Source organism: Dermochelys coriacea, chromosome 1 (genome assembly GCF_009764565.3).
Source record: "Dermochelys coriacea isolate rDerCor1 chromosome 1, rDerCor1.pri.v4, whole genome shotgun sequence".
In the NCBI taxonomy this organism is placed as follows: Eukaryota; Metazoa; Chordata; order Testudines; family Dermochelyidae; genus Dermochelys; species Dermochelys coriacea.
Window position 1 is genome coordinate 236,665,003 of NC_050068.2, and position 27,966 is coordinate 236,692,968.

At 37.7% G+C, this 27,966-nt stretch overlaps 1 protein-coding gene across 28 annotated transcripts in view; it reads right to left on the bottom strand.

Annotated features, from left to right (window-relative positions):
• Window positions 1–27,966, bottom strand: part of PLEKHA5 (pleckstrin homology domain containing A5) — a 267,659-nt gene that overhangs the window by 44,799 nt on the left and 194,894 nt on the right. For 6 of the 28 annotated variants that reach the window (XM_038399885.2, XM_038399892.2, XM_038399862.2 and 3 more), the window contains exons 11-13: window positions 25,718–26,186; window positions 23,565–23,648; window positions 4,567–4,629 (exon numbers count right to left, since the gene is read on the bottom strand). In XM_038399885.2, coding sequence (XP_038255813.1) covers window positions 4,567–4,629; window positions 23,565–23,648; window positions 25,718–26,186 — 616 coding nt within the window. Of the gene's footprint in view, window positions 1–4,566; window positions 4,630–6,722; window positions 6,738–10,526; window positions 10,657–12,558; window positions 12,640–19,357; window positions 19,412–20,264; window positions 20,385–23,564; window positions 23,649–25,717; window positions 26,187–27,966 lie in introns of those variants that run through there. The other 22 variants (XM_043516710.1, XM_043516714.1, XM_043516731.1 and 19 more) reach the window with 10 other exon arrangements.

Below are 27,966 nucleotides of genomic sequence, written 5' to 3' on the forward strand. Positions count from 1 at the left end.
ATTTCAAACAGCATGGGTCAAATGTAGTAACTAGTTATTCTACAGCTAAATCTTCTAGATTTCACAGCAGCTTTTACTACAGCTGATCACGCTATTTTGACCCACCTGCAGGCCATGGTTGGGGTACATATTATTAAGTAGATCCATTCTTTTCTATCCTATATTACAGAAGGTTGTTTTGAGCAATTACTCACCAAAGCCAAAAGCAATCTTGAGGGAGCCCTGTGTGGTTCTATTTTCACATCCTTCTATTAAAAACGTATGTGTGACTATTCGGTGATGGCATTGCAAACCAAATAATCTATCAGCTTGAAAATGACAGGGAGCACTAAGTCTTACATTACACAGTACTAAGTACTATCAAATTGCTAAAACATACCTGCCTCCAGCTTCCATCTAGGACACACCACACAATCCATTGTCTACAGCCAAGCTCTAAGATACAACCACATTTGCTTCAATCCCTCAGACAGAGACAAACACCTAAAAGATCTTTATCAAGCATTCTTAAAACTACAATATCCACCTGCTGAAGTGAAAAAATGGATTGACAGAGCCAGAAGAGTACCCAGAAGTCACCTACTACAGGACAGGCCCAACAAAGAGAACAGAACGCCACTAGCTGCCACCTTCAGTCCCCAACTAAAACCTCTCCAGCACATCATCAAGGATTTTACAACCTATCCTGAAAAATGATGCCTCACTCTCACAGATCTTGGGAGACAGATGAGTCCTTGCTTACAGACAGCCCCCCAACCTGAAGCAAATACTCACCAAAAACACTAACCCAGGAATCTATCCTTGCAACAAAGCCCGATGCCAACTCTGTCCACATATTTATTCAAGTGACACTATCATAGGACCTAATCACATTAGCCACGCCATCAGGGGCTCATTCACCTGCACATCTACCAATGTGATATACGCCATCATGTGCCAGCAATGCCCCTCTGCCATGTACATTGGCCAAACTGGACAGTCTCTACGCAAAAGAATATATGGGCACAAATCTGACATCAGGAATCATAACATTCAAAAACTGGAAGGAGAACACTTCAACCTCTCTAGCCACTCAGTAAAAGATTTAAGGGTGGCAATTTTGCAACAGAAAAGCTTCAAAAACAGACTCCAATGAGAAACTGCTGAGCGTGAAATAATATGCAAACTAGATACCATTAACTTGCGTTTGAATAGAGACTGGGAGTGGTTGGGCCATTACATATTGAATCTATTTCCTTAAGTTAAGTATCCTCACACTTTCTTGTCAACTGTTTAAATGGGCCACCTTGATTATCACTACAAAAGTTTTTTTCTCCTGCTGATAGCTCATCTTAACTAATTAGCCTCTCACAGTTTGTATGGTAACTTCTAACTTATCTGTATATATATCTATATCTCTATACATCTTACTATATGTTCCAGTCTATGCATCCGATGAAGTGGACTGTAGCCCACGAAAGCTTATGCTCTAATAAATTTGTTAGTCTCTAAGGTGCCACAAGTACTCCTGTTCTTTTTGCTAAAACATACAGCTGCTGCTGTGTTCTGTGGAGGCAATGGTTTCTCTAAAAGTTTTCCATTGTAAGTTTTATTTTAAGGGCCAGTATCCTTCTGAAGAACTCATCAGTAATATAGGCTTCCATTACACTGACGAAGATTCCAGCACAGGCAAAAATAAAATCTGTTGTCAGTTAGGAGTTTTATTCCCGTCAGTGAACATAGGGTATATAAAGATTCTCACATTTCCTGTAATGAAATGTAATGGATTTTAAAGTCAAATAAAACTTTACACTCATACTGATAAAATTTAACTAATTCAGAGACATTAGCTTGACTCATTCTGCTGGTATATATCCAATCAGAAGTCCACCTGAAGGTCAGAGAAGAACAAGGCACAAGCAACATTTACTGCACTGGGGGCCAGAGAGTAGGTGCAGCACCTCAAAATAGGTGGTGCTGCTCAGGATGCCCAGCAATACACTTAATTGGAGTATCTTGTGGACAGTTTTCAACAGCTGGAGGGTAAGGCTAACTAACTCCCCAGGAAGGGAGGTGACAGACTGACTGACCTTCCCTAGGGATCAAATAGCCCTGCTGGCCTGGAGGTGCAATTTGCCTCCCTTTGTCCTAGTAGGGTGAACCAGGCCCAAATTACTTACAGAAAGACCAGATGAAATATTGGTATCAAATATACGAGTTATGTCGTGAGGTTTCATTTTATCTTGCTTTATGAAACACTCAAATCTGCTCTCAATTAGTTGCTTACGTACTAAATATGACAGGTTTCAGAGTAGCAGCCGTGTTAGTCTGTATTCGCAAAAAGAAAAGGAGGACTTGTGGCACCTTAGAGACTAACAAATTTATTTGAGCATAAGCTTTCGTGAGCTACAGCTCACTTTACCACTGAATGCATCAGATGAAGTGACCTGTAGCTCACGAAAGCTTATGCTCAAATACATTTGTTAGTCTCTAAGGTACTAAATATGGATTCTTTTTTCTAAATCTCAAATGTAAACTTATAAAACAGCTTTTTACATTTTACTGTATTAGACGTAGAAAGTAAAGTGAGTTGTCATCAAATAAATGGAAAAGGTAAAATATCTGTATTTAATATAACGAAGTCAAGAAAGGCATTGTACCCACCTGTCTTTCGTGTTAGACTCAAGTAGTGAAATATTTAGGGCTTGTCCACACTGGCAAGTTTCTGTGCAGTAAAGCAGCTTTTTGCACTCAAACGGCAGACGTGTACACGCTGCCAAGCCACTTAGTGCGCAGAAACTCCTCAGTTGCAGCACTGCAAAAAAAACCACCTCAACAAGAGTTGTAAGGCTTTTGCACAGAAGTTCCAGCACTCTATTGCCAGTGTAGACTCTTGATTGTTTTCTGTGCTGTAATTGGCCTCCGGAGCTGTCCCATTATGCCTCAAGTGACCACTCTGCTCATTGTTTTGAACTCGGCTGCCCTGGAGACATGCGCCCTTCCCCTTTCAAAGCACCATTTCTGACAGCCCTTGTGTGCTTATCTGCTCTGGGACACAAAGCAAACCATTAATGTGGAATGCTTCTGCTGTTGAACACAGAGGCAGGTGAGAGACATTGCTGTGCAAAGAGCCCAGGGTTTCCCCCTCCCCCAGGACTGGTTGCCGCCTGCTGCTGTCTGAACTTACAAGACAGCATGAGGACACACTCTGTCCCCCAAAACATACATTCTCTCTCCCCCACCTCCATACACACACACTGTCTCCCTATCACACACTCTCCCCACCGCCAACTTCAGTTGAAAAGCAGCCAGCAATGTAGTAGGATGCCCATGGAACAATGGGATCAACCTGCATCGTGACGCTGTGCCTGCCCCATGAGACATTGCAAACCCTTTCCAAAGTACCCTGCGGCCAGCTGCACAGCAGGATAGTTATCTCAAAGCACTGCTGTCTTTGCCTTTGCAAGAGCTGCTAATATGGATGTGCTCCAGCGTCACAAGAAGCACAGTGTGGACATGCAACAGTGGTTTAATCTCAGCGCTTTAATAAAAGTGGTATAACTTGTGGCACTGAAACTTGCTAGTATAGACATACCCTTAGAAAATACTTTCTTCTGTGGCCTGAGTTTAGGCAATAAAGCATCTGCAAAACCTCCTACGATTAATGTACACGGCTCAGTTGGACAGGACACATTCACGTTGTAATATTTAGCCTCAACTAACATGCCTTATCTCACCTACTATATTCAGTGAATAGGTAACCTTCCATTTCTGTCACACTCAAACTGGCTGAGCTAGTTTTGTGCATGTTTATAACTAAAATGAGAACAAACCATGTATAAATGTAGTGTTAATTTTTCCTGTAATCCCTTTATAGTGGCTAAAGCTTTAAAACTGAAATTTGACATGGACAATAGTCATGAAAAAGGACTATATGCATTTAATAGCTTTAAAGTAATTGATTTCATAAAGTTACCCATTTTAAAACTGCATATGGAACATGTACTTTAGAAAAGGCCTACAGGTCTACAAACAGTGCATCTAAGTGTAGACTTGCTGATTCAAGAGACTTACATAATTAAGTACTGTAAATCTCTTGATGATTCCAGGGATTTTTTTTTAAATACACACACAAATATATATATACATACATATATATACATACATATATATATATACACACACATACATATACACACCCACACACACCCACCCCTACAAATTCACTTACAGTGCTAGCATCTCCCCAAGCCCAATAAATTCAAAACCAGCTATGGGATATTTGCTCAAACTTCCAGAAATATTTCCCCCAACTTCCAGAAATAATTCCCCTTTGCGCACAGACAAACACTGGAAAATTTCAGGCCAAAATGTGATAATTTCAGAAAGCTAGAAGCATGACAACTGGGAGTTATAATAGAAATTTCCCTCCACTTTAATTAAAGCAATTGCTACTAGTGTCCCACTATATTAAGTAGTTTTTGCATCTAAATGTTATGACCAGGATAGAAACTTCTACATCAGAATATCAACACAGTAAGCCAAAGACTAACATTACTTTGGGGAAAGCCAAAAACCTATACTTACATCTATATCCAGTTCTTCAGCTCTATATTTGTATAGCGTACCCCTACATTCGTCTTGTGTCAACTATAAGGAAAAATAATATTCGCATAAAATAACTTCACCAGAACCATGAAAATGATGTTAATCTTACAGTTAAAATTTTAATACACCAAAATCAGATTCCATTAGAATGTCAAAAGTTTAATGTATGACTATATAGTTTGAGTTAATACACAATATTTAAATCTGTTACTTAATGTACCTAATGGAATGTCAAATATGGATTGTCAGAAGGAGAAAGGTATATCGCAGTTATTTACTCAAACTATTAAATCTTGCTAATTAAAACTGAAACTATGGAATTGTGTTAAGTTTATTAGGCATGCATAATTCAGAAAAAATGTTCAGTGCTATAGTTGCAATATAAAAATTCAATCAAATCTAGACTATGTAGTAGATAAAATTACATCCGGATTACATCCACACACACAATTATATATCACTATATAAATTTTCATGTGTGCATTCTAAATACAGGGCCTTATTCTGCTCTCTTTTATGTTAATGGGGGTGTATAAAAATTCCAGTGTGTTCAAGTGTAGTTACAAATTTACACCAGAGTAACTAAAAACAGAATTGGCTCTTCACGTACACAGTGTGTAAGATGTACAGATATACACTTTTTTTTTTTGGCATGTAGGTAGGATTTTTTTTTTTTTTTAAATTTGCACTTTTTCCTCAGCTCTCTTTTAGATATAGTACTCCATACTACAGCAATTGCTGTAACTGAATACAGGAACTCCTCACTTAAAGTTGTCCCAGTTAAGGTTGTTTCTTTGTTACATTGCTGATCAATTAGGGAACATGCTCGTTTAAAGTTGTGCAATGCTCTCTTCTAACATTTGGCAGCTGCCCGCTTTGTCCACTGCTTGCAGGAAGATCAGCCCGTTGCAGCTAGCTGGTGAGGGCTAGGAACCAGGGTGGACCAGCTGCCCCCCATCAGCTCCCTGCTCCCCTAAGTTCCCTGTGCAGCAGCTGCTCAGCAGGCTGTCAATTGCCAGCAGTTCAGCTGTCCCTCTCCCCACTGCCATGTGCTGCTCCTGCCCCTCTGCCTTGGAGCTGCTCCCAGGAGCCTCCTGCTTGCTGTGTAGGTGGGAGGGGAAGAAGAGGGGGGCTAATGTCAGGGTGTCCCCCTCCCCCCTGCTCCTGCACCCCGCTTACCTCATCTTCCATAGAGCAGGGGGACACACCAAGGGAGGGAGCTGCTGCCTTCTGCAGTCTGGTCTCAGCTTGCTGATCTAATTAACAAGGCAGTGTATTTCTGACCCCACTCTTCATACTTAAAGGGGAAATGCGCATCTCGATCTCTCACACACACTTGTGTCTGTGTTTGCCCTCCCTCCTTTCCTGCTGCCTTGTAGAGTGTGAGAGTTAACCTTTGAGGGCTCAGCCAACTGCTATTTCATCATTTAGCAGTACTGTACTGCATTCCCTGGGAAATATCCCATCCTCTGACTCCTCCATCTCAACCAAGCTTCACAATCATCATCACTGTGTACCAGTATTAAATTTCCCTGGAACTTAACCCCCTCATTTACATTAAGTCTTATGGGGAAATTGGATTCGCTTAACATCATTTCGCTTAAAATCGCATTTTTCAGGAACATAACTACAATGTTAAGTGAGGAGTTCCTGTACAATTCTATTTCTTGTGCTGAGGTATGAAAACTCGTTTTTACCAAGGTTATGACTGCCATCCTACTCAGCAGTAGAAGGGATCCTCACACACTGATTTGATATGAACGAATGCTCAACGTATTAACTGTTTACTTCTTTACATCTCAAGACTGACTGCTAGAGATATATTTTAAAATACTTAAAACGGGCTAACATATATAGATATCCATTTGTGCCAAACTTTGTAGATCCCATTTTAGTTAATACATAAAAATATATGCATATTCATTCATTCCTAACATATACATTTCCCCTCCATATGCATGTTATTTAATTGGAACATTTTTACATCAATTGTGTAGAAAAGAGACTGTAGAAACACAAGTCCAAAGGAGGTTTATAAATGCAAGGATTGGGGAAAGTTAAACATACAAGCATTCCAAACATACAATAAATCTTTAAAAGACTTAAGTGTTTCATTTCAAGACATTTCCACATACCTCACGCAAATGCATCTGGTGACAATTTAAAAGTATGTATAGTGTATTAAAACCACATAGTAACTTTCTTTGAAATGAATATTTAATGAAAATGAGTATCAGAATATGAAAAAGCCACAGCACTTTTGCACTTCATTAAGATTAAAACCCAATTTTTTAACAAAAATCTATTTAAACCTCTAATAGTGTAGAAACAATATATTTTTTTTAAAACCCTCCTTTCCGAACTAAAGCTTCTATCTTAATTAAAGAAAGAACTTAGGAATGGAAATATTTTAAGAGTTTGCTCATAAGCATGGTCAATATAAATCTGGCCCAGACCCCCAAAAATATGGTTAAAACCTTACACTGATTTCTATGTAATCAAACAGGGACATTATGTAGCTTTTCAAGACCCCAAATTTATCTTTCCAGAACACTCTTAGATATTATGCAGCTTCCTTGGACAGTGATATACAAAGTAATTCTTTTCAAGTTTAGTGGCTTTTTAAAAAGCTCACTTATTTGTGTTCTCAGAAGCCCAATCTTAATTATAGCCTAGTTTAAAATAGGATGATGATCTATCATCCACTCCTATTCCTATTACATAACTGTTTAGAAAATCTAAATGCACTTTTAATGAGATAGGTACAGAACATTAAATTTGTTTTAATATCTGTAAATAATTACTTATAAAATACTTTGATTCAAATGGTATTAAGTTTGAGTTTACCCCACACAGGCAATGAAATGGTTAATGTGGGCCCATTAACAGCTGGTTGCACTTGGAGATTCAATTAAAAGATGAGTCCAGCTGGGGGAGGAGCTACATGCTTTCCATAAAGCAAGGAAGTTAAGAGTAGAAAAGGGTTGCAGGGAGAAAGGGGAAGAACCTTATAATCACTCTCTGCCTAGTAGAGAGCAGAGGAGCTTCAGGACAGATTTTACATCCTGGGCTTGATGGGATAGGCTAACAGGGGTGCAGGGGACTCTGCTAGTGCACCCGAGTGAAGGCCAACCCACAAGCAGAAAGTTGAGGATTCAGACAGGATTCCACGAAGGTAGACTCTGAGTCAGAATTCTGTAGAAAAACAGAGCTGAGGAGGACTCAGGATAATTTAAAAGTTCAAGCCTGGGGAAGGAGACAAAGTTGCTTTTGTTGTGGTTTATATTTTCCTTTTCCTATTTTCCCTGGGGCCTTGGCTCTAAGAGTGGAACAGAAGAGGAGCCCTGGAGGAGTGGCAGATGTCATATTGATGACCAGTGTTATGTGGGACACTAACCAGTAGCGTAGCTAAGGGGGGAGCAAGGCAGCGGCCGCCCCCTAATTGAGCAGAAGTGGCGCCTTTTTAATTCTTTGGCACCTTTTAAATTTTTGCTCACCCAATAGCGCTCCGGGTCTTGGGCGGCAGGTCAAGCGGCGCTCCGAGTCTTCAGCAGCACTTCGGCATCGGGTCCTTCACTCACTCTGCGGGGGGGGGGGGGGAGTATTCTTCAGTGACATCGAAGACCAGAGTGAGCGAAGGACCCACCGCCCAAGACCCACTAATACACCAGAAGGGAAGAGACTTTTAAATGACCTGGCCAGAGGGTCACGTCACAAGAAGAGAGAACACTGCAGGCCCGGTGCAGTTGACTGCAGTTGATATTAAATGACAAGACAGCTGCTTTGCCAAGCCACAAGGGGCATGCCTGAAGTGAGAGCACTTTTTTACAATCTATAATAGCCACTGAAATATTTCCATTTTTTACAGTCTTATCAGTAATACACAACAGGCAGAAACTTTTAGAGAAGCACTTCACCTCCACACAACAGGGAATATTGTAAAATAACATTTTGCATTCATTTAACACAGAAAATCTCAAAATTATATGAACTACTTTGCCCATCACTGTCAGTGCAACAGCTGCTTAATAATGTACAGCAAATCTACTAGATGGTTTAGGGCAAGATGTGAAGAATACAATCATATTCAATTGGAATTACAGGAGGAACTGAGGTAGCTTACACTACCTCTTGCAGTGTGCTACAGGATATTTAGTGGCCAAGAGCCTGTTTTTATGTTACATCCAGTGGAACCACCTCCAGTGACAGTTCCTCCTAGGGCCCTGATTTAAGAGGAAAAGGGCCCTGATTTAAGAGGAATCTACTCCATTGCCACCATCACTTCCCACAGACATGTTAGTTTTCCTTGAAGACTTCCTATCCAAGAACTGACATAGCCCATTCCTGCTAACATTGAAATATATAGTGAAATCACATTGTATGAGTGCAGAGGAATGAATAGCATTTTAAATACTCCTGAAGTACAATTTATTGCTGGTTGTTAGTGTAAGCTATATGTATAGTTGGGACAAATATTTCTCTGTGTGTGCAGTTACAGTGGTGTTACACAACTGCCACTGCATTCAATGAGAAATGTGTAATGTCCATTATGTAATGCTGAAAATATCACTACCTATCTGTGAATTAAGTCTTGTGCACAATATGTATATCTACAAAGAAGAATTTAGCAAGTAGAGATTTCAAAAATTACAGAAACATAGTCCATCTAGTCCAGTATCGCATCTTAGAGAACAAGCAATATCTGATGAATCACAGCAAGGTATAAAACAATGAAAACGAACATTATGTAAGATGTCCATAGGGGAAGTTTTTTCCTAACTTAAGGCAACTATTGGAGGGTTTATTTATATTCTACACTGTAATATACCAATATAAAGGACAAAAATCGCATGGGAGTCGTATTACAGTGGCATAGCAAAAAATTTCATCACCATCAATGAGAGTTCTTCATAGCAGAATTTGTCTTACTCCCTTCTAGCCATGTAACTTTGTTTAACACTCTTTCCATTTTGGAGTAATTCCTGAACTTGAGGGGAACAGGTCAAATATTTATTCTGTTTGGCAGCCACAGATTTTCATAGCTCAATTAGCTACAAAATACAGCAATCGCTTAAATAAGAATGCTTAGGCTTCTTTAAAACTTTGATGTTTGAAATACAGTATTTTGTGCAGCGAAACTCATGTGTCTAAGAAACTGCTGTGCTTACAGATTTGTATTGGCCATGCTTGTAAGTTAGATTCATAGATATTAAGGTCAGAAGGGACCATTATGATCATCTAGTCTGAAGTTAATGCAGGTCTCAACCCAAAGACATATTTCCATTCAGCACATTTTCCCCCCTCTATGTCTCACCAGAGTTGCAGCCATGACTATATAGTCTAGAAGTGTGTACTCTGGTATGTTGGTTCTGATTTTATTAATAAAACATTGCCCCTTGGATCTACAGTCTCCAGATCAAAATTATTTTGATCTGTTTTTCTCCAAGGCTAAAAACTAACTAGGTGCAAACAAGCAAACAAACAAACAAACAAACCAAAATCTATAAATCTATCTCCTAAAATGAAGAAAGTTGCCAGATATGACCAGGTAAACACCAATGGCATGCTTTTGTGCTGAACAAAAAGAAGCACCTTGGAAAGCTAATTGTGCATATGACCACCTTAAGACAAATGTTGGAAGCTTGTTGGAAATTTTATGAATTTACTGGACACCTGCATACGATACCAAATGATCAAACATTCTAGACAGAAGAAGTTATCCAAAGGGTACACTTAATATACTCAACAACAAAAGCGTTCAGCAAAAGCCATGCTAACAATATCACAGCATTTTATAAAGCATGAATGATTTGTGGTTTTTCAAAACAAATAAGAGAAACACTGATGTTATGAGTAAATCTGAAGAACAACCAAAAACTGTCACTGAGGAAAATTTTTGCAGATGATAAAGCAATTTCATTCACTGTCCAAGACCTTACTTGCTGGTACAGTTGTGGTCTTAGCGCCGAGTTCTCAATCATAGTGTGAACCATGGTGATTAAAGGTTCATTCTCTTTCATCTATTTCAAATCAGGAGGAGCATACAGCAAACATCAGTTTACACCATAGCTAGATTTGAAAGACGACACTGTAAATATAGCCTCTACTTCAATATTTTTTCTAATAATGCAGCATTTTACATTTTAACCTATGCCTTTACAGATTCCAACATTTAGGAAAAGTAAACATTTGAAAAACATAAGTGATAAATATCAAACTCATGTTTCCCATACACACAAGAAGATATTAATATTTCATAAAAGCTGCATCATTTCCACTGTGGTTCATATCACTAGTAAGTCTAATTACTTCAGATGTTTCACCAATAAACTCAAGTTACAATAGGTAAAACATCAGGAACAACTGGACAAAATAGTGAGTAGCCAAACCATGATATTACTTAGCAATAAGCCAGCTAGAGTTGAAGTAATTTACAACACAAATACAGTAATTTAAATATGCAGTAAGCAACATCCAAATTCTTATCTGAGAACCATCTCATAAAATAGTCCCCCAGACATAAAAATGTAGATTACATCTTCAGTATGTTATGAGTTATTTGAGCCCTTCTGGAACTGAATACTAAGATCAAGTTTACAATGATCTACACCAGTACTTCACAATCTACAATGCAACAAAGGTAGCAATGCAGCAATTTTTATATACAAAGGTACTCAATTATATTAGTTATTGCATTTACCCATATATGGCAATGAAACAATCTGTTGCAAGTTTCAAGTTAGGTTAGACATATATAAGTTAGGTTAGACAAATCATTTATATTTACTGCCACATGTGCAATTGTCCAAAACAAGTTCTTTGATCATTTATGAAAAAAAAATTATAGAATTAGGCCTTCAAAAAAACCCAAGCAATGCATAGAGAAAATGGTCGCCTTATGCCAGCATGCTAGAATTATGCCAGAATTCTTACAATCTTATAAGATTTTTGAATATTGTGTTAGGTAGAGCTCGTTAAGACATATTTTTGTTCATGTCAAAAATCAATATAAAGTAAAAAAGTTTGTCAAAAATTTTCTTCAGAAGTTTTTAGACTTTTGTTGAAAAACCAAAACCCGCAATTTTTAGTCTTAGGAGTGAAAAAATCTGTTTTTTCCAACAAAAAGTCAAAAAAATATCTAAAATGGATATTTACTTTAGAAATGTCCAGTTTGATGCGCCATTTTTTGTAGAAAGACCCTCTGAATCAAAAAATTTCAACCAGCTCTTGCGCTATGTCAATTTTACATCCAGCTATAGAGGATGTATGTCTCTCATCTCTCTTACCATGTAACTGTATACACAGTGGATTTTCATACAGACTAACTACTGCCTCACCAATTTGATGTGACAGACAAGCTACTGCTCTGCTGCCCATTGAAAGGCACATTTTCCAACCCAAATGACAACAATTTCTCCATAAACTGAAAACTCCAATCTGTGTGTGGTTTTAGGTGGGTCCCAACATTCTGTATCAGTGCTACCTCACTAATTTGCACTGGCTAAGGACCCCATAATTTGTACCAAAACAACCGTTTTTCTCCCATTCTCAGTGAAGTTTTAATTACATTTAAAAAGCAAATATACTTCTAGTATACTATGAAGAATCAAATTTGAATTACAAATAGTAGTAAGATACAATTACTAAATGAAGTATATTGTGATACATTCTTTGCTTTATTGTGCATTCATTTATTTACTCATCTACAACATTCATTAATTCACAATGGGTTACCAGGCATTAGTGGGAAATACTGAGGTTCCAGTATATGTGAGGAATATATTTCATACTGTGCCTCTAATGAGACAGTTGTCTTAATTTACAGGATAATATATCCCTATTATAGTCAACAGTAGAGTTTGAGAGGCAAAAGCCGGCCCATCTTGGATTAAAGTGAAATTTTCCTCACTTATTTACATTTTGTCCATTTTTACTCCAATCCCACTAGGTAAAGATCCTTATGCCACAGGGAACATTTGAAAGTATTTATTTCAGTACCATTTTTCTAGCAAGATTTCTTTCCCCTATTCCTATAGTATATTGTTGACAAACCTAAAGAGAAGCAGAATAAGGTAACAGTCACATATGAAATACTTAAGTGTTCACTAAGTTTAAAAGTCTCAAAGGCTCTGTTTTTGTCCTACTTTGCAACAACAGTTACTTGATGCTCTAGCTTCTTTACACAAGTTCGTCTCAGCTGATAACTACCTGTCAGCAGGTCAGTAGCATTTTACACTAAGAGGGCAATTTTTGAGTCATGTGACCAAATCTTAAACTGGCCTGTGTTGAAAGAAAATACTGTCTATACAACAGTAAGGTTCCCCATAATATGCAGTAAATAGGAAACTACTAAAAACCAGAGCTAGTCAAAAAACATTTTCCCTCTTTTATAGAAAACAATTCTTGTATAATTTTTCCACAGATAAATTTAAATTTTTTGGCTAAATTTGAAAACAAACATTTCTATTAGGAAGTGCCTTTCTGGAGTTGTTGTCTGAGCAGGGAGCTGAGCCTGTGGAAGAGAGTGGGAACATGAAGTATCTGAACTACATCTTTCATGATGTACAATAGTCTCCCCTCTTCCTGGAGGGAGGTGGTGTATTATGGCAGCCCCCGTCCATGATAATACTAAACAAAACTACCAATGCTGTACACCAATCAAGAGCTCTTCTAGAAAAAACTGAAGTGTAACAGAACTAATTTAAACTCAATATATAACAAATTGCTGACAACTTGAACAAAATAATTTTGACTAAAGAAAGCCAAAACACTATCAACTAAACAGGCTGTTTCGAAGCTGAACCATTTCATCAAGACTTATCAATTACTACCATATTTTCATCAGGAAGATTTCTAAGGTCCAGGGCTCTTTGGAACTTCTGACCAGAGAGAGAGAGAGAGAGAGAGAGAGAGCGCGCGAACTGAATTGAAAGACTGATCTTTTAATCTAAAAACAAATGTTTTAAACACAATTCTGTTTTGTGAAGACATTTGAAAGGTTTTGGTTTTGTTCTAACACAGAACAAAAACAAATCCTGAAAATTTGAAACGTATTGTGAAATTGAGTTGTCATCCTCCAGGCAGTTCTAATTTTAATACTACAGTAAAAGCTTTTTTATCCAGCATATTGGGGGAATGGGGGAAGCTGGTAAGTCAAAAATTCCGGTTAACTAAGAGGGAGTGAGTTTGGGTGAGGGAGGTGGCTCAGGACTGGGGGTTAGGGTGCAAGAGGGTGTGCGGGGCACAGGCTCTGGGAGGGATTTAGGGTGTGAGGGGGTTCAGGGCAGGGAGTTGGGGCACAGGAGGGGTTTCGGGATGTCGGATCCAGGCGGCACTCACCTCAGGCAGCTCCCCGCAAGCAGTGACATGTCTCTGCTGCTCCTAGGCAAAGGCATGTCCAGGCAGCTCTGCGTGCTGCCTCCACCCCCACAGCTCCCATTGGCCGAGGTCCCTGGCCAATGGAAGCTGCAGCACTAGTGCTTGGGGCAGGGCAGGGGCAGTGCATGGCGCCCTGGTGGCCGTTCCTCCACCTTGGAGCAGCAGGGACATGTTGCCACTTGCGGGGAGCCACTCAAAGTGAGCACCACCCAGATCCAGCATCCCGAAATGCCCATTTCTAGAGCTTTCCAGATGGTAGAGTGCCAGATAACACAACTTTTACTGTATCTTGGGGGACCTCCTACCCCATTTTTACCTATGGAGGTTAACAGCACTCCGTAATTTGGACTGGAAAGGTCACTGCTCAACAGCAATCCCGGTCCCTAAAGAAGCTGGAGGGTCAACAATTGGGAAACAATCCTCTACATAAAACACTGCAAAGTGCTGACCAAAAGGCCATTCCAGCAGAAACCAAATGATTTTTATATCCCTATGAAAATGATGTTTGTAACTGAGAGACCATTAAATGTTCATTATTTGTCAAGAGGTGATGTATATTCAATTTCACTCTATCATTTTTATGAATAATACTAACCCACAAATATGCAGTACAATTATCTACAGAAGCGTTAGAGCAAAACGGAGCCTAAACTGAGTAAGACAGCAACTTAGCCACAGTACTAACATAAAAACAGATTCAAATTGTATTATGAGTGCTATGAAAACAAAATTTTACAGAACACCTGCACCATAACAGTAGTAACAGTAATAATGTGCATTTATATAGTTCGTTTTATCTGGGGATACAAAGTTCTTTACAAACTTTAATTTAAGTTGTGACCCAGATTCAACCTTTAGAGACATGTTAGGAAAGTATGTAGATATAATTAGGGCCATTCCATGTTAGAGAGTCTAGCGCTTTAAAATGTAAACTTGTATTGTTAAAAAATTGGAAGAAGATAGTGATTGTAGTAGCCTATGTTTACCTATGTCTTGTTAGACAGGACGGTTCCTGTCTAGGGCTGTATTCTGTTAATTCAGAGATCCAAATGAAACAACATTTAGACGGAACTTGGGTGAAATAATGTCATTGTCGATATGTCTCTTTAAAGTTTGTGGTAAACTGTGTCTATAAACTGCTTAATGGATAATTACCTTATGTTAATCCATATAGTTAATTACTGGTGAAGGTAGGAAACAGAAGGTTACGTTAAAAGCCTATTGTTCACCCAAGGACTGCATGCTGCCCAGGAACTGTATAAAGGACTCTTGGGACCTGATCCGTTCATATCAAATCTGCTCACGTTTTACCAGGGGAAGCACTGAGCCACAAGATTGAGGTCTCCAAATTCACTTGAATTACCCTGGTAATGGACATTGGTCTAAACCTATGGACTAATTCTAAGCGCTCTTTGCAACTCAAAAGCACACCATCTCTACTATGAAACTGATCTCAGAACTGTATTCGTGTCTCTATGTATACTGATATTTTAACCAATACATTCTCTTTTCTTTAATTAATTTTAGTTAATAAGAATTGGCGGAAGCATATATTTGGGTATGCTCTAAAGTATTCATTAACTTGGGAGGTAATGTGTGTGATCCTTTGGGATTGGTACAATTTTTTATATGATGAACAAGATTTTCAGTAATCCCCTCATATTTGACTTTGCCATCTGGGGGGTGCCCCAGGCTGGGCTGATTTAAGGAAATTGTATTTTGGCTTCTGTGTAACCAGTAAAGTATTGTAAAAGCTGTTTTGGTGCTGGCTGAGTAAATCTAAGTGTTGGAATAACCACCAGATCTGGGGGTTGTCTGCCCCATTCTTTGGGGTTTGCCCTAATTGAGCAACCTCAGCGTGACCCCCTCCCCCGGGACCCCAGTCACAAAAGTATTACACATAAGCCAGCTAAAGTACAAAATGGTTTAATGAAATGCTTGATGCCACAAAGCAAGTCAGTAGCAGAACTCTGAATAGAATTCAAGAACCCTATCTTAGATACGCCTGCTGTTTCATGTAATTCACTAACCCATCCCCAAAACTAATGTCTTTCTTTGCTATGCTTTTTTTATACTCAGTGTGGTATATGAAAGTTTCTCAGAGTGAGAAACAATGAACAATTTCTACTTAAATGAGAGACCCATTAAAGCAGCTGAATCCATTTAATAATTAGCATTTAAAATTTGTGAGTATATTATACTCTGATGCCATAACACCAAAGAATACAGAGCAACATTATAAGCCTATCTAAAATCTGCTGAACATCCAAGAAAACTCTCATTGGAGAAATTCCTACTATCAGAGAAGGAAGACGACAGAAGACTTCATGCAGTCCAACAGATATGTCCCAATCTAATCAATCTGGGAGGTGCTCAGATACTCTGGTGATGAGACCCAGCACCAAACCCTAAAATACATAGCTCAGTCTCACTGGAAAGTATAGCTGGTAATTATAGGAGATTTTATTCATCAATAACAAAATTACAATTAAGTTCTAAGACCTGTTTATGGAATTGCCCTCTGATAATGGGTGCAGGTTCTAACAAAACATCCATGGGTGAAATAAAACATTTAAGTGTTGCGGACACAGTCTTTATTTGAAATTTTGATGTTTCCATTTGTGGTTACTATTACTACTCAGTGTGAGTATGGTCACGAAAAAAAGGGCAATAAAGAGGCCACTGGAAATGGATTTAGTAGTACACTTAGATAACTAATCCTTTGGATTCATGATGAAATTATTACATTTATACTGCTGCCCTCATAAAAGAGCATGCACTGGGCAAGCAAATATGATCCTATGATCACTGTTGGTGTCCCAAGTGGGCACTTGCAAAAAAGACAGCAAATATGTCTGGCTCCTCTGATGTTTCCTGAATACCGCAGCCACAAGAGTGGTTCAACCCCTCTTAAAAGATGTGGTGTTTGATTGGTGATCTGAACTGCTGGCCATGAGACTTCAAGGAAACCTATTATCTAGAGACAATTTTGTGCTGCACTGTTCTTATGTACCTAAAACTATAGCAAATAAAAATCCAAAACCATAATATAACAAATCATAAGTATCTCCAAGGAAAACAGCAGTATAAAGAACTGCCCTCTAATAATAATAATAAAAAAATTTCCTATGATTTCTTGGGCTTTGTGAAATTAATCATAATCACAGGCAATATTTCATTGTGAGAGCTCAGCAATCACCATAGGTTACTTTATACACAAAGTTTTGCACGTAGTACTGAGAAGAGTGGAGTTCTGCAATCCAGCCTTGGTTAGGAGGCAGTAGGTAGTATGTACAGTTCTGAGTTCCTCAGAATCCAAAAGGTCGGTGACCAAGATAAAAGGATTGGAGTGCAGCTACACGAACCATGAAGAGAGGTTTAGGGAATTTTATATACAGAAATTACAAACTAGTCAAAAAAGGAAATGTATAATTTATATATAAAGTTGAAATGCAGCAACCCAAGAGGGTAAAGGATTATTCAAGGTGATTAAAGATGCTGTAAAGAAGGAGCATTGGCTTGAAAGTAGACAAGAAAAAATTTAGGCTATACAGTAGGATTTTTTTCTCCTAAAAATAAGGTTAATTTGATAATGGACTAATTTGCTAAGGGAATAATTGAAATACCAGCTCCAGAGGCGTTCAAGAAGATTACAATCTCTTAAGGAATTTATTTAGTATATGGGACAATCCTGTTCTAGTGCAAAGGGAGAGGGGAGAAGAATGGTGCAGATGACCCAGAACATTTATTCCAACCCTATGCCCTATGATTTTATGACTGGGAATCCCATTTTATACTAACTGCCTCTTTCTTACTGTATGTGAAGTTTAGCCACTTCCTTGATCTACTGCAGAGACTTGGTTTATTTTTTTAAATGACAGCATTAAATGAATTTATAAGAAACTCTAAAAATGTGGAAGTAAGTATTTCTGTAATCCTCGGCTTTATAAGATATCATTACATTTGTTCTGGAATTCTAATAATCAGTATTTACCTGACTACTATGCAAGAACTGCTTTACTATTCCTCAAACAGTAAATGCCATTTCCTTTATTTAAATCAGAATATCACACTGCCAGATCACTGAACAAACCCTGTAACCAACCAATAATATTAAAAAATGGAACGTAAGTAGTAGTTTAACATCTTGTATAAGCAATAACAAAATCAAAGCTGGAAATGTTTGAGCTGGATGAAATGTACTTTGGTCTAGCACAACTAACAACACAGGTTCTGATCGTCCACCGCCTTACACCGTGGGTAGTCATTTACCAACATACATCAATGCAAACTTAGTGCAAGATGAGTGTAAATCACAATCAAATCAGAATGGTAGCATTTCATCTTGAATGCAACCTTGCACTCAATTTGCATTCATAAGTGATCACCCAAGATGCAAGGTGATGGAAAAATCAAGCCAGAAGGTGGTGTTTGTTTTTTTAAACACAATTCAATGAAGTCCTGACTACTGCATAGGATGTCCAGGTGCAAAAACAATCAGGAAATTATTTGCATTAAGTGAAATGTGTAAGATGCAAAATGCAACATGCAGTGTTTGAAAATCAGTTTTGAGATTTTCATGTAAGAAAACAATAGTTAAACATCTATTTGCCTATATTTCCTTTCAAGTACTTGTTATGATTTTCTCTGCCATTTCTGTCAAAGGTCTCATCATTCTATTTAAAAAGCTCTCTTGCAGAACCCATTTGAAAATTTCATTTGATCCTATCTTGAAGACAAAAAGCCCAATTGTTTCTTTTATCAACAGATTTTGTTGTCAAATGCAGCATTATGCTCTCACTCTGAAATCCAGCAGAAGAAAAAACTGAGTTATGAAGGAGTAACATCTTATTCATACATAACTCATGAGCAAACAACTTAGCAAAAAACAAAATCAGGTAAGTTGCCTTATGTTTAAAATGTACTTTCAAGTTTGATCCAATGTGATGTCCCTCTTTAAATTTATATCTTGAAGAAACACCTCAGTTTTCTTTGTTCTGAACACATTGAAATAATCAGAAATAGCTGTTCTCTATGAAATAGTATGCTTGTCACACTTGTCAGTTTGGAAATTTCTGATGAGTTTGGTTATGATAAAAAGTTGAGGAAATTTTAGTTAGTTACATTACAGAAAAGCAATGAACAGCAGGAATAAACTGGAACCTGAGAATTAAAACTACATTCTGATTTAAATTTAATGCTCAGGTTCTTATTATTTCATTATATCCAATTTTCAACAACATTTAAGATTTTTTGTGATATGTAAATAAGGTAATATATAAAATACCCAACTCCAGTTCATAGAAAACATCTTTAAATATCTAGCATCTTTAAATTTGGCAATAGCACAAACACACACTGAGACAAACAAAGAAAAAGCTGCTAATCCCACCTGATGATTCAAATATATGGCATTCCTTTGAAGGTGATGTGAAAGAATCTCATTCTAGCAGGCAGCAGTCAAGAAGATAAAGGAAAGGGACAGAAGGTTGAGAACATATAAAAAGTCAGTTTGGAAAGAGTTAAACTAGCCAGTGATCTTTCAATTTAATTAAAAACAAATGTTACATTTGTATACAAACTGCTTTGAGCTCAAGAGAAAATGGATAATTAAAATTTCCTACAAATTTCACTATGAACTACTACAGTAAATTTTTAAAAAGCTTTGCATATTAAATTAGACAAGGAAGCAGGAAGATACCAAAGAAGGTATACCTTTGTTTGATGAGGTATTAACTTGTAATTTCCTTTCTTTATTCATGTGAATTTTGTAACAATTATCTTAATACACACAGAAAACCAGTACGTGCATGGGGATTTTCTATACATGACTACATAGCAACTATAAACCCTTTGATAAGTTTATAAGCTTTAACGAATGTCCTAGTTTTGAACAAATTATAGAAAACAAATCACACCTGAGATGAGGCAAATAATCAAAATAAATTCACTTCATCATCTACCATAATACATTTGTTTATGGCAACTATTACTTATTTTAGTATATTTCACCTGATCAAATGTACAGAGCCTGTAATTTTGCTTCCAGTTTTGTGGAAACAATACATTTGGAAGTGTTCCTACCCCTATTTTGATTCAGTAATGTACTCTCAAGCTTTGCATTAAGAACTCAAAGGGTTAATAGCTGATCACCACATATGCAAGGCAACAATGGTATTCTAATTTACATCCATGGCTAACCAGAGACCTTTGCACTAATGGCATAACGCAAACTTTGATTAATGAATGGCTCAGAGCTAGTGAGGATGGTACATAGCACACATTACTTCATAGCTGACCTTTGGGCTGTTGGCCTCAAGTTTTAGTTGCATGAGCTGTGCTAGTGTGTGTTCCCGGATACTACTCAGTTCAGCTTGCTGCCGTCTCAGCTTTATTAGCAGCAGCGTGAGCTCCTCTGGCTGAAGGAGTGCAGTGTGAGAAGCCAAAGAGTGGAGAATAGGTTAACTGGTGTCCTGAACAACACTTAAACTAAAGGCATCTTCTCACAGTTAACTGTTAATATGCCAAACACATGTTAAATTCCTTTAAAAAATTTATATAATATTTTCCACAAACAGCTTCCCTAGAACTTAGAACAAAAGGTCAACATAGAATTCAAAGCACTTGAACCTCAAATGGTAGAAATTGGAATTTTATGTACAAGGGGCACAAAGGTTAGGAGCTTGCAGGAGAAAAAAAAATCCATGGGGTTACTACAACAGTGGAGGCTACAAATGTCATCCATATCAATATAAGAGAGGAAGAAGATAGAATCCAAGGTCAGTAGGGACCAGGCATCATTATCTAGTCTGACCTCCTGCACTTTGCAGACCACAGAACCTCACCCATTCACTCCTGTTATAGACCCCTAACCTCTGGCTGAGTTATTGAAGTTCTCAATCATGTTTTAAAGACATCAAGTTACAGAGAATCCACCATTTACACTAGTTTAAACCTGCAAGTGACCAGTGACCCATGTCCCATGCTGCAGAGGAAGGCAAAAAAAACCCCCCTGGTCTCTGCTAATCTGACACGGGGAAAAATTCCTTCCCAACCCAAAATATGGCGAACAACTGGAACCTGAGCATGTGGGCAAGACCCACTAGCCAGATATTCCAACCCCCAGAAAAATATTGTCTATACAATAGTAAAAGGAGTGGGGAGGAAATATTGAAGTTTACACCCTTTACTGAATCAAACTATTTAAAAAGAAACATTGTCAAGGTTGGTAGGCTCAGAATGTGACCTACTTTCTCTTTTATCTGTTTTAAAAGTCCTTGGTAATCCTCTGCATGTGTTCCCCTCCCCCCCCCAAGACATATTTCAAAGCCCTTTTATTTTACTAAATAATGAGACTAACCAAAGACCATCAAAACAAGCATATGGCATAGAAGAAAGTGTCAGAAGAATGAAAGAATTTGTCCCTCTCCCTTCCTCAAGGATTTATAACAAAACTACTAATCCATAAATGTACCTTGACACCATACCTTTACAGCCACCAGCAATTTATAGGTTAGGCTCTCACTAAACATTTAAAAATAGTGATTATTTGGAAAGAATAGTCATGTGCAACTATTATCACATGCATAATTTCAAACAGCCTTATTTTTAGGAACACCTTCCCTGTGCAATTTTCTGAGGACCCTCTCTTTTCTTATTAGCAATACTGGCAAAAAAAACCCCACAGACCTTTGTTTTGTAAACAGCTCACCTGCTCCTGTTTACTCCCCACCTAAAGCAAAGTCTTATAATGAGAGGTCAATTATTTACACAGCAACTGACTTTGTTGTCACAGTTATTGAATTCAAGTAGGAAAAAAACCACACAGGAATATAATAGATTAACTTTTACTCTGTCTTCATAAAATTTCCAAATCAAGAAGTGGGGAGGAAAAATATAGAAAATGTAGAATGAGGTTATATTATTGAAAAACAATTACTATCCAATTACTGAAACACAGAACAAGAGTCAGAGAACAAACTCATGTGTGTTTCTTGATCAAACCACAACACCACAAACATCAGTACAACTGTGGCCATATACTGCAGAAGTCCACTAGAGGGAGCAAATAATTTTACTATAACTTCCCTTGTCAATCCTATCTAGCTTTCACTGGAAAACACAATATAAGAATCAAGCTCCATAATGGTTAATCTTGCACTTTCTAACTGTTCATTTCAGTACCAACTTGAGTGTTATTTCCAGAAAATATATAAGGAGGATTTAGGTCACTACAATATATTTTAAAATGTGTTCCCAATGAAATTTTCACGTAAAAAATTTTTTTTTTTACAACAGAACTAATTTATCTGCATGATCACATTCACAGAAATAAATTGAAGGCAGTAACATCTCTGTAGAGTAAATACATAAGAAATTGATATTTTCAGGGATGAAAACATTTCCTGTGAGAAGTCTTGCATGAACATAACTTAATTTCCAAATTAAAAAGTAAATAAATTATTTTTATGGTATATTAATTAAAATCCTTGGTTTGTGCATACTTGTCTTATCCTAGAGAAGCACAATGCATAATAGATTGCTCCAACTCCCAATATCAGCTATAGCATTGCCAGTCCTTGTGACATTACTGTGAGTGCTGTAAATCAGACAGATTCGGGGGCTCCTGTGATAATACAGGCAGCTCAGGTATTTTTCCAGAGCCACACCTAGTTTTTCCCTTTGGCTGCCCATGGCTGCTGCCTACAGTACCTGTTGGTTGCCCGTAACAGGCAAAGCCCTGGAACAAGTACAGAAAGAACAATCCTTTGCTTCCCACCCAGCTCAGCAGCCTTACCCCAGCACCAGAGTGTAAGAAGAGGAAGTTATTGGTGATCAGAGTCCAAGGAAAGAAAGAAGCAGCTCCAGCAGCCTGCCGAGGTTGGTGTGGAAGGCCGCAAGAAGCAGGGAGGGCTCTAGGCAGTAGGAGGGCAATAATGGAGTCAGAGAGCAAGTGCAAATGGGAAATAGGACCTGCTCTATACATGGGGACATTACATATGGATTTAAGGTACAAATTTCAACCTGTAATTTTCAAACTTTGGGGATAGGGAAGGGGAGTTCAAACATACTTTACAAATCTTATGAGTTTTAGGCTCTTGGAGTTGACAATACTACATTGACCCATCACCATTGATGGAAAATATCTAATAAAAGAGAAGTCTTAATTCTATTACAAAGACAAATGCTCTATACAGGTGAATAAGAGCACATTATTTTACTGAACACATATATACTATACTATTCTTAAAAATTCAGAGAGACAACTTTTTTTGTCAAATGCCTGTTAGAAAAATCCTAAAATAGAAAACTTGACACTGTCCTAGATGTTTCCAAAATAAGATACTCAATGTGTAAATGAGAGTTATTTCCAGAAAGAGAACCATATTTGTTGGCAGAAAATTTTAACTAAAACTCCTGTTCTTGCAAATCCTCAATGTTATCAAACAGAATCAACTTGTTTGGTTTGGAAATCTTTGATAATTGAAGACTGCATTTAACACAAGCTCTACAAATAGAAATGTTGCAGTGTCGCATATTTTATTTTATGGATTGTTCTTAAATAAAAAAATGATGTACTAAATAAAAATGCCACTCACCGTTTTGCCTTGGAGGCTCTGGGGAGTAACAGGCTGTAAAGTCAGACCTGCTGGCATCGACCTTCTGTCAGGCATAAAGAGATGCTATGGAAAAACAAGACTGCATATTATAATCCATGGTTGTCTGCCAAAGTCTTTTGCATTGAGGGTTACATAGGAATATAATTTTTCAAGTCAATTTAATTCTTATGAAACGTGCCAGAGGGTATGTCTACACCGCAAATAAAAACCCATGGCTAGCCTGTGCCAGCTGATTTGGGCTTGCAGGGCTCGGGTTGTGGGGCTTTTTCACTTCAGTGTAGACATTTGGGTTCAGGCTGCAGCCCAAGCTCAGGGACACTCCCACATCTCACAGGGTCTTAGAGCCTGGGCTTCGGCCCGAGCCCAGAATCCTACGCTGCAATGAAACAGCCCCGCCAGCCGCAGGTGTCTAATTGCAGTAAAGACATACCCAGAATGACAGCATTAGATAATGAAGTCCTCTGTTGGTCTACAAAATATATTCAAAAGCAACTCAAATCCTCTGGCATGCCTGAATCCATGCCCTGGAAGGATTGCTTCTAAAGTTGAGAAGCAACTTCACAGCTCTTTCAGTTCATGGCCCTTCCACTTAGACTTCCAGCAAGAATAAGTTGGGACCAAGCGTGGTGGTATTTTTTAAACAAATACTTTTTGTTGAGAACTTGACAGATCACTGAATTATTTGATCTACATCATAAAATATTTCAAGGTTTTTGTTCAAATAGCTTTTGATCTCTATCGGGCTGACATGGATTCAATCTAGTATTTCAGCACTATCAATCCTAAACTACTCCGTCCCCTAACCGGTACATTTTTTAAAAAGGAATTAGCAATGTGTTAAAGGTTTTATGAATAAAGTTAGATTAATGTTAAAAAGTACAAAATAAATAACATGAAAACTTAAAATCAGTAGATGACAATAAATGGCACTTTCTAGATTAACTTGGCTAAAAAGAACTGAATATATAATACTAAACTGAAAACTCATTTTAGACACTGTTATATAAGAAATATATGTCCTGTGCGCACTTGACTATGATGGTCTTTTTCAGGGCTACATAAAATGTTGAGTTAAATTTCTAAAGCAGTAATGGGCAATGAACTTCAAAACAGAAAGAAACTGCTCTTTTGTTGGTTGGAGGTATTTCAATCCCAAAGGGGAAAACACACAAAGCAATTTAAAGATCTTTGAAGTTTTTTAAAGCCTTTCCATGCTTCAATATTGCAGCAAACCACAACATTTCATAAAGAATCCTGACAGAGTTCAAGGAACAGCTTCAATGTAATCCTTGAACACTTTACCATAGTGTAGGGCAGGAAAATTGTTAGTTTTACATCCTACTTACAACAGCATGATTTTTTAAAAGGAGCTCTCAACTGCAGTAACAATGTGCATAACATAATTTAGTGAGTCTACCAAGGCATGTTGGGGATCTAGTTTTAGGATTCTAGCTTGTTCCCTCTACCCTAAACGGGCAAGGGCTAACAGACTTACGGAGGGTCCCTGAGGCCATATGCATGTGGTTCTGCCATTCCTTAGTGATCTCACTGGTAAATTAAGAGTAACTAGAAAGTTAGTCTAACTTGTGGCTGAAGGTGAGAAAAATAAATAGGCAAGGACCTTGAGTGCTCTGAAGAGAAAGCTGAGAAAGATTACTATCATTTCCAAAAATCAGATTGAACCTTGATTAGAATCCCAGAAATTCCAAATGCCCTTTTTCTTCAGAAACCTGTTTGCACTCCCTTAAAATACTCTGGAGACTAATGGGAATATTGACTTTCTTTCTGTCTCTCACAGCAATGTAGAGTATGTTATACAATGTTAAATTTAGTACCATTAAGAGAACACATCTTCACCCTCTAAACAAAAATAACTTCTCCCAATCACTTACATAGGCTACACCTGACTTTGTAAAATAATTTTTTTCTTTTAAACAAACATTTAATATCATAATTATTTTTTCATAAAAACAGTGGCATGTAACTGTGCCTACATTATGATAGATGCACAATAGCAGAACTTTCCAAAGTAACATGGAAAGTCTGGTTCCAGGTAAAAGAATGCTTTCTATTTAAACAAGAAAACTGGAAATAAGTTGGTTTATTAACTATGTATAAGGAAAGTATTTCACCTTAGCATGATGCGTCCTATGTCGGCGGTCAATTGTTACATCTGCTCTTTGCACTGGTGAGGACACTTCTGATCTGTATGTCCGTTGAGGGGAATATCCTTGGTAACCAGCTATGGAACCATGGGAAGGTGATGTGGGAATGGAATGCATCAACTGATCGGAAATATTGATCATGGTTTTTGGACTACTTAAAGTACTATGTCTAGTAAGAGTTGTTTGCTTATTGTAAAATTGACGTTGTTGCCATTCATAGAGTTGCCACATTGTGTCATCCCGCATGGATCTCCTTTTTTCTTCAGCTGTTGTTGGTCCTATGGTCCTATCATAAACTGATGGTGTCACACTACAAACACTCTCTGGCCTTGTTTTGCTGTTCCTTGGTAAGGTTCTATAGCCTTCTGGGTAACGGGGTGCAACTTGGGGTCGGTGACTTGGCATATTTCTTGGTAGCGTCTGATATGAAATTATGCTGAAACAAGAGTTTTCCATTAATAGTCAAGAATACTGCTATTATGGGAATACAAAGTTATCCAATTTCTTTTCTACACTTCTTAGATATAATACTTTATAATCTGTTCAGATACTATAGGCATCACATTTTAAAAGATCTATGCTCTCCATCTTATGAAGGAAACAGTAAAGGCTACTGAAAAATCAAGTATGCCAAATGAATATATTACATATGATGCAACTGGATCTCTTCACTGACTGGATTAATTATTCAACCCAATATTTCATACAAATCCAATCTTTACATCAGTTTACTTAGTACCCATTTCTGGGTCAGCTCTGGAGAGGTGCACCTACAACTCCTATAGACTTTAACAGATGTTTCAGATATTTGGGATACATAGCCCTATGATCTTTTATTTTGTTTTTATTTCAGCTCAAACCTGCAAGGTGAATAGTTTAGTTTCAACTTTTAAAACTTAAAATTAAGTCTTATATTGTTTGTTCCAATACAAATTAATGAACAGGCAAAAACTGACCGTCTATAAAAGCGGATAATTGCAAAATGATATCAAAACCATTTATTTATTATGGCTAGAATAAGGCAGAAAAATGGTAATAATTATCGAATGCAATTATATTCTGCAATCTTAAATAAACCATTCACGTAAATCAGCCCAATCAGAACAAGCAGCAAATTATTTCTTTATATTACAAGACAACATAATTTTAATGCTATTTTTTACTTTTTAATTTGTTTGTGAATTTAAAAAACTCTTCTTTAATTAGATACCAGATTAACAGTTCTGAAAACTGAAGTCCTTCAGTGACAGATCAGGCAATGCAATGTTTTCCCTAATGAACCATCAATATGCCTCAACTGTGACTGGAGGGTCGTAAGAAGTTAGTCTTGGACCAAGGAGTCTGACCTGTCATGATGTTTTCCATTTAATGCCATTTGTAATGGCGATTTTTGAATGTTGACACTTTTCTAGTGAGAAGAAGAATAACGCCTAACTCATTTCACACAGAACATGGAACAGGCATGAGCTAGTATCTTCCAGTTGCACGTAAAGTAAACTGTATTCAAACTGACAGCGAAGAGGTGAAAGGCACTAAACATCTTATTACCAGAGCCTTTTAACTGTTTGAATCACTAACTGTGGTCCTGGAACTGAAAATTAGTGGCTTATGGCAAAGGGCACATTAAAAACAGTGTTAAGACCTAAGCATAATTAGCGCCTTACAAAAGTATTAAAAAAATTTGTTTGTAGTAACCATTTATCTTTCAGTCATGCAATATAGAAAAGTTAAATTAAATAATTAATTTTTGAACATTTACTAGGACCTATAATGCTTTGCAAGAACCACAGATGGAAACTGCTTTAAAGAGCTTTACAAATACCAATGAATCAATCCACAGAACCTCCCAGAAGTATTACCCCATTTTGTAGACAGGTAAATTAATCATATACAAAAATGTTAGTTTTTCCACACAAGTCTCTTCTCAAGACCATCCTGTTTCCATACACCCAACTATGTGCATTTGCACTGCCGTAATTATGAAAAAGACAATAAAAAACAGTCTCTAACCTTTCATAACTGTTGTTCTTTGAGATGTGTTGCTCATGTCCATTCCTTGCTAGGTGTGCGCGTGCCACGTGCACAGTTGCCAGTTTTCTTTTTAACATGAGCTTCCCTGATGGACTTAAAACAGCTCAAATGTGTGTTGCTCACTGGCATGGGCTTGCCGCAGGAGGTACCCGGCTTGAAGCCTGGGGATGGGGGCATTCCCAGTC